The sequence below is a fragment of the Sander vitreus genome, chromosome 7 (genome assembly GCF_031162955.1).
Source record: "Sander vitreus isolate 19-12246 chromosome 7, sanVit1, whole genome shotgun sequence".
Taxonomy (NCBI): domain Eukaryota; kingdom Metazoa; phylum Chordata; class Actinopteri; order Perciformes; family Percidae; genus Sander; species Sander vitreus.
Window position 1 is genome coordinate 21,518,312 of NC_135861.1, and position 7,119 is coordinate 21,525,430.

At 43.9% G+C, this 7,119-nt stretch overlaps 1 protein-coding gene across 1 annotated transcript in view; it reads left to right on the top strand.

The window, feature by feature from the left end:
• The first annotated feature begins 244 nt into the window (after nt 1–244).
• Nucleotides 245–7,119, top strand: part of plxnd1 (plexin D1) — a 63,080-nt gene continuing 56,205 nt past the window's right edge. The window contains exons 1-2 of the mRNA XM_078255321.1: nt 245–1,642; nt 3,957–4,133. Of these exons, the coding sequence (XP_078111447.1) occupies nt 431–1,642; nt 3,957–4,133 (1,389 nt within the window). The 5' untranslated portion in view covers nt 245–430. The remainder of the gene's footprint in view (nt 1,643–3,956; nt 4,134–7,119) is intronic.

Here is a 7,119-nt window from a genome sequence, read left to right on the forward strand (position 1 = left end):
TTTGTACTTTTATTAGTCTTATTATTTATTATGAGACAATTCTTGAATACGCTGGACTAAAGCATGACTCCAAACAAGTTTGATCACTTTTGTGCGGGCATGACATTGTCCAGAAATTACGTATTAACAAATCAACTTTAAAAAATTTTTTTTAATAGGCTATTGTTTAAAATCATAAAAATCTCAACGAGGTATTGTGGCTCAGTTCGCCTCGGGAGAGAGGCTACTGAGCTGCACAGTGGGAAGAGAGGGACAGGGGAGGCAGCCTGAAAAGGAAGCACGACTCGCTTATCGCGTCATTCTGGGTTTAGGCGTTGAGCAGGAAACAGCCTTTCCTCTCCGATTGTCGTAATAGGAACAAACACACAATTTTGTCTTTGCTCAATGCACCCCTCGGCACAGAACACGCGGAAGCCGGTCAGAAGGAAAAATGCCTCCTTCGATAGAGATAGCCGTTCTGCTTCTCGGCGTCATGGCTTTGGAGACGCGCCGGAGTGCCAGCGCGCTGCACATCCAACAGACATTCGCGTCTCCAAATCAGACAAATAACTTCGTGGTGGACCCGGTGTCCAGAAAGGTCTACCTGGCCACCGTCAACACAGTCTACCAGCTGAACGGGACCTTGAGCATCGAGGTGGAGAAGAGGACCGGGCCGGTGGAGGACAACCTGTTGTGCCATGCGCCACAGCTGCCCCAGGCTCCGTGCGAGCATCCCAAATCCCTCACTAACAACCACAACAAGCTCCTGAAGCTGGACCGAGAGCAAGGGGTCGTGGTGGTGTGTGGGTCCGTGTATCAAGGCTTCTGTGAGCTCAGAAAAATTGAGAATATTTCGGAGATAGCGGTGGAGTTCCCACATAAGGGCGAGAAGACTGTTTTCCCCAGCATGCTCAACATAGCTGCCAATCACCCGAACGCATCCACTGTCGGGCTCATCTTCAAGAGCCACGGGGGCAACACCCGGCTTCTGGTCGGGGCGACTTACACAGGGGCTGGTACCCAGTTTTTCCCCAAGAACCACAGCAAGGAGGACCTGCGCTTTGAGAACACCCCGGAGATCGCCATCCGCTCCTTGAACATTAAGGATTTATCCCGACTTTTCACCTATGACATTAACCCTTCAGAGGATAATGTATTCAAGATCAAACAAGACGTTAAAACCAAAAACAAGCTGGACTTTGTCCACGCTTTCATGCAGAAGACTTATTCCTACATCGCCTTCAATAATGATGCGAAAATGGGCCACAAGGAGAGCCAGCCCAACAGCATCCTCGCCAGGATATGTCTGGATACCGAGAACCCCCGAAAACCCAGCGGGCCGGAGAGCAGGAAGCTCACTGAATCCTACATCCAGATGCCTCTACAGTGTGGATTTAACGGCAACATTTACAACCGGCTGCTGTCCGTCTACCCCGCTGAGATCCACACAGACGACGGAAAGAGCACAGAACCGTACCTGTTTGGAGTGTTTTCCAAGGCGGACAGAAAGTCTGCTCTGTGCGCTTTTAAGTTTGGAGACATCGAGGAGGAGATCCGACAAGGCCGCAGGAACTGCTCCAACTCTCCCAGCAGCGATGTTCAGGTGCTGGACAGCGTTATCCAGGGCTCCGGGGCAGCCTGCATTCAGAAGGGAAACCTGGTGGTAAGCGCTTATAGAAATATTACATTTGAAATTTGTATAGTTTGATTTGCATGTTTTGCAAATGTTTCTATACATTTTATCAAGTGACGTTAAAAGTCTAATTTTAAAAACAATGGTAAGACAAATTAAGCCATTCCACTTGAACCAAATGTCAGTATCTGGATGGGGCAGAATTAGTTAACAGTCACAACAGTTATCTTATGATTTCATTTATGTTTTCATTTCTTATGTATGCATTATTTTGTAAACATTATTGGATTCAAAATGGCTATATCCCCAGTGGAGAAAGCCTTGAGGTGATGAAAATTGGAGCTTTAGTTTAGTATTAGTACCCTTTTTTTTACAATACCTACCACTGCAAACCAGAGTTCATTGTAAGTGTAAACAAACTTGGCCAACAGTGGTGGAATGTAACTTAGTGCATTTACTCAAGTACTGTACTTAAATACAATTTGGGGTACTTGTACTTAACTTGAGTATTTTCTTTTCATGCCACTTTCTACATCTCCTCCACTACATTTCAGAGGGAAATATTGTACTTTTTACTTCACTACATTAATCGGACAGCTTTAGTTACCAGTTACTTTACAAATTAGGCTACTTGCATACAAACACATGTAGTTTATAAAATATAATGTCTTATTATTAATTTAACTACCCAACAATATATAGGCCTACAAGTACAGATGAAATGATTAGCTGATTTAACACTTAGTTGATTGACAGAACTGTTTTTCCAGTTTCTAAAATGTGAGAATTTTCTGGATTGAGTCTTTTTACTTGTTATACTTAAAATATATTTTCCTGATGACACTTACATACTTTTACTTAAGTAACATTCTCAATGCAGGACTTTTACTTGTATTTTTACAGTGTGGTATTAGTACTTTTACTTAAGTAAAGGATCTGAATACTTCTTCCACCACTGTTGGCCAATAATCCCATCTGATTCTCATTCATGAAGGTCCTTATATTTGTTCTGATCCTTGCGAAACAAGACAAACTCACTGGTGACTGCTAAATCTCTGGCTGTTTCCATTTCTGGTTACAACAGTTATCATCTTTAGCCCTGAGGCTCCTGACATGATGGCTGTAAAGATGTTTCAGAGCCACGCTGGGGGTTATGGGAAGGGTGAGATTCCCCTCACACCCAGCAGCTCCCTGTCTTATCAAAAAATGAAGAGAGGAAGGGGTCAATAGTCTACTTTGTTTATCAGTTCAAACTCAGACAGAGTTTTTTTATTCAGTGTGTGCTGGTAGCTATAACTGAACCACAAATTTAGCACATAATCAGTGAATAAATAGCAGCTTTGTAGTCAACATACAGTCAGATATTAGGCCTATCTTGTTTTTAACTATGCTTTCCACTCGCATACCAAACTAAATATTTGCCCTTAAGGAAACTCAAGTCTTACACGCAATATTTACCCCTTGTGTTTTTCCTCTATATTGATGATGACTGATAATAAAGACAGAGAAAGCTTTGCACAGTTTCATAGGAATGCAGTGAAATTCCAGCTTTTGTGGTTGTTTTGACTGACAGAGCTGAGGTCAAAGGAGGCTGTCCCGCGCCCACTGTGGTGTCAGGTCAGAAAGTTGCCCTACTCGCTGGCACTGTCTTGTCGGCTGTGGCCCCGGGGCCACTCCTCCCGTGACCAGTTTTCTGAATACGATCTCAATTGGCCAACAGGGCTTCGTCAGATAGACAACTGCTCAGTTCAAAGTGGTTTAGAGTGGACTTTTTTGCCGTAATACAACCTACTTACCACTCACAGAATGAAGCTAGTCTTTCTTAAGTTTGACATTTTGTTGCCATGCCCGTTGAAATGTGATCTTTTTTGTAGTCGACAGTCTGAAAGCCAGCACTGAGGAAAAGCCAGACACAATTTATGATAAGAGAGACAAGGCCGCGAGCAGAAGGGCCCGTGGGAAATGACTCTACAAATATCCACTGTGCTTAATTCTTTTTTTTTTCTAAAATATTCAGAGAATTCCCAATAGATCCTGGTGCTCATCCAAGCATGGCACTAATGTTTTATCATTGCCTGCTGAGGATTTGACAAAAGCAGAGTCTTATGAGTGTTGAAGACCCTTGTAAGCCCTTTTCAAGTATTCACTGGGATGTCTTAAAAGTGATTTAGAAGAATGAGCGGCACCGTTGTGATAGCTACTATCAGATCTTGTTTTCCACTTTGCTTTCATCATGCAGCACTCTTTTTGTGCTCTGTTCTCTCCAGCTTTCTAATCTGTATGGTGTGCTTCCATACGAGAGCTAATGAGCATTAAACTGACTCTGATTTTGTCTGTGTTGTAGTTGCAGCCCGAGCAGCTGGACTGTGGTGCGGCTCACCTACAGCACCCTCTGGCCCTACGGAGGTCCCTGAGGGCCATTCCTCTGTTTGAATACATGGGTCTCACTTCGGTCTCGGTGGACAATGTACACAACCACACTGTGGTTTTTCTGGGAACCAGTAATGGACGACTTCGTAAGGTGAGACACATAAGAACCACAATCAGCACACACACACAAACACACAAACACACACACACACACACACACACACACACACACACACACACACACACACAAACACAAACACACACACAGTTCTTATACAGTGGTTCAAAGACGAAAGAAAACGTTCCTAAACTATCATAACCTCAGGTGAAAACACAGTTGCAGCAGATGGTCACCACTGAATGGAGTTAATATTTTTTAATGTGATTGAGCCCTTAAGCTTGGAAAAACAGTTACGTAGTGCTTCTCTGATGTGGCTGCTGATTCTTTCAATAAACCAAACTTAGGTGTGTGATGAAACACTCAGAGGAATGTCTGCTTTCATCTCGTAGGTTCTCAGCACTGTCAACCCCCCAAGACCCTCTGCTCCATTCATCCATGACCCATAACGGCCCATTAAGTAGTCCTAATCATGTGCTCTAATGTTCCTCAGACCTGGTTATTGTCTGAGAGATCACCAGAAAGCCATTTAACAAGAGCGGTTGACGAAGAATGACCCAGCACTGCTGTGTGTTAGTCTGCAACATCTGCAGAGGGTCCGGCTTGTGAAAACCTTTCCCTTCCAATTAACAGCATTCCTTAATTCTGTCTCAAACCCATTCCTAGTCACCCCTGACTGAGCTGAGAGGCAGCCTGCCTGCAAGCGCCACAAGCTGCTCCTCAGCTGTCTGCGGAAACAACATAAACTGACTCTGAAAGCTTTCTGACCCTATTGTTTTTGAATTAGGGTGGTACCTTTTACAACATTAAAACCATTCTGCTGGAGGGGTGTTTCGTTTTGAGTCTGCTTAAAGAGCTCCTTGTTTCCTCCCCAGATAAAGGCACTGTTTTAACCCCAGCTGCGCATGCAGTAATTAGTTTTTGGATGGTTTATACCAGATGCACAACATTGGTTGGGATGGTGTAAGCAACTGTGTATATTAGTGTGTTTGTGTATGTCTGTTTGCATGATTGCAGGTTTGACTGTGTTTTTAGGTGTTTGACTTTGTCTGTAGGCCAGTGTGAGTGGTTTAGTGATTTCATGTGTTTACTCAGATGAATGCACACCCTGTAATTATGTGCTATATGTTTTCTCAGTGTGTGTGTGTGTGTGTGTGTGTGTGTGTGTGTGTGTGTGTGTGTGTGTGTGTGTGTGTGTGAACCTTGTTATATAGGGAGCATAGTATTTCTGTGACCTTGGGCAACAATGTACTCTGTGCCTTTTAGCGTTACGTGTCTTTTATTGTTTGTGTATGTATCTGTGTGTGGCAGCGTCTGTCTGTGCCTCAGTGTGTGTGTGTGTGTGTGTGTGTGTGTGTGTGTGTGTGTGTGTGTGTGTGTTTGTGTGTGCCCTGAGGATAGAGCTGTAACAGAGGTTAATGGGGCTGTTAGTGTGTGTAATGTGATTCTGACTGTGAGTTTGGCTCAGACTAAACACAGGGGAACAGTGGTTGAGATTAAGTTAGGCCTCTTTTACTGTCTTTGAGAGGGCCCTCAGTGAAGTAATTTGTAATTACATGCATTTTTTAATGAAGTCTCTCCCTCCCCATTACAGCTGACTTCCATTTTCTGCTCCTTGCAGTGACCACCTTTATCTCACTCACTCTCCTCCAATTTTACTCATCAGTTAGTCCATCCCTCCACTTCTTAGTTCATCGCTTCATTGTCCCCTCTCATACTCCGTCTCAAATATAAAAGGCTCTTTGATTCATTTTGCGAACAAACAGACTTTATATCTTTCTCTCTTGTCCTCTCTCTCCTGCCCTACCTCCATCTCTTTATTCTCTCTCCTTTACACCCAGGTACACATCCATACAAGCACACACACACACACACACACACACACACACACACACACACACACACACACACACACACACACACACACACACGGAGAATGAGCGCACAGCAGCTGAGCACTACTTGGTTGAATAGGGTCTTTCATCTGCAGGCAGATAGACAGAGAATAGAGTCAGTGGGACCTGCCAGTACAGCAGGTGTTTTGTTGGTTGACCTGGTGGCGCACTGTGCAACAGCTCTCCTTACTACTCCTCCTTTCTCCTCCTAGTCTGCTCCCTGTCCAGGTGTGTGGGCTGCTGTTTACTCGCTCCTCACTATGTCACTCAGCGTATGTGTTTGAAGTCACTGGGGTGTGGGGTGAACACATTGCACAGCTGCTTACTATCTCCAAGGCAGTGTGTGTGTGTGTGTGTGTGTGTGTGTGTGTGTGTGTGTGTGTGTGTGTGTGTGTGTGTGTGTGTGTGTGTGTGTAGATGGGTGGGTGGTGTTAAAAAAACAACAGTGATATTTGGAGGCTGAGGTAATGCCTCTCATCACAGGTTAAGCCAATGGTTTACTAAGCTTCTGTCTGCTCCAGTTTAACATTAACCAGCACAGTTTCAGTGGGTCGTGATGGTTCTGTGTGAGAGGGTGTTTGTGTGTTTAACGGATGAAGAAGTGACACAGCCCGTGCTTGTCACCAGATGCCGGTCAGTTTTGCCAGTTCCTCAGGATGTCTCCATTGAGGGGAAAACCAACAAATCGCAGAAATAAGAGCTTTCACTGTCTGCCTGACAGGAAGTCTCACTCAGCACAGTTTGTTTTTCTACACAGCTCTGTGTGTGTCTGTGTGTGCGTATGTTTGTGCGTATGTGAGAACATGTCACCCGTTTTATTATCTAGAGCCGCAGGAAGGCCAGCATGTAGATAAATCACTGCTTGGTGAAACAAGATTAGGCACACCTCTTGAACAAAAGCTGAAACCCTAAAATATATTTGAGGGTTGAAAAATATTTTGAAATAAAAGAAAGGAACATTTGTGATGAATAAAAAGAAAGTACAATTAGCTAAATCTGTCAGTTATTGATACATACATGCATACTGTACATTAATTTCAGTTTTTAGTGCTGTCTTGTCAGTCAGGTTCAGAGGAGCTAAAGTTTCCCTATAAAAGTAAATGTGTTTATCTTCCTAAAACACC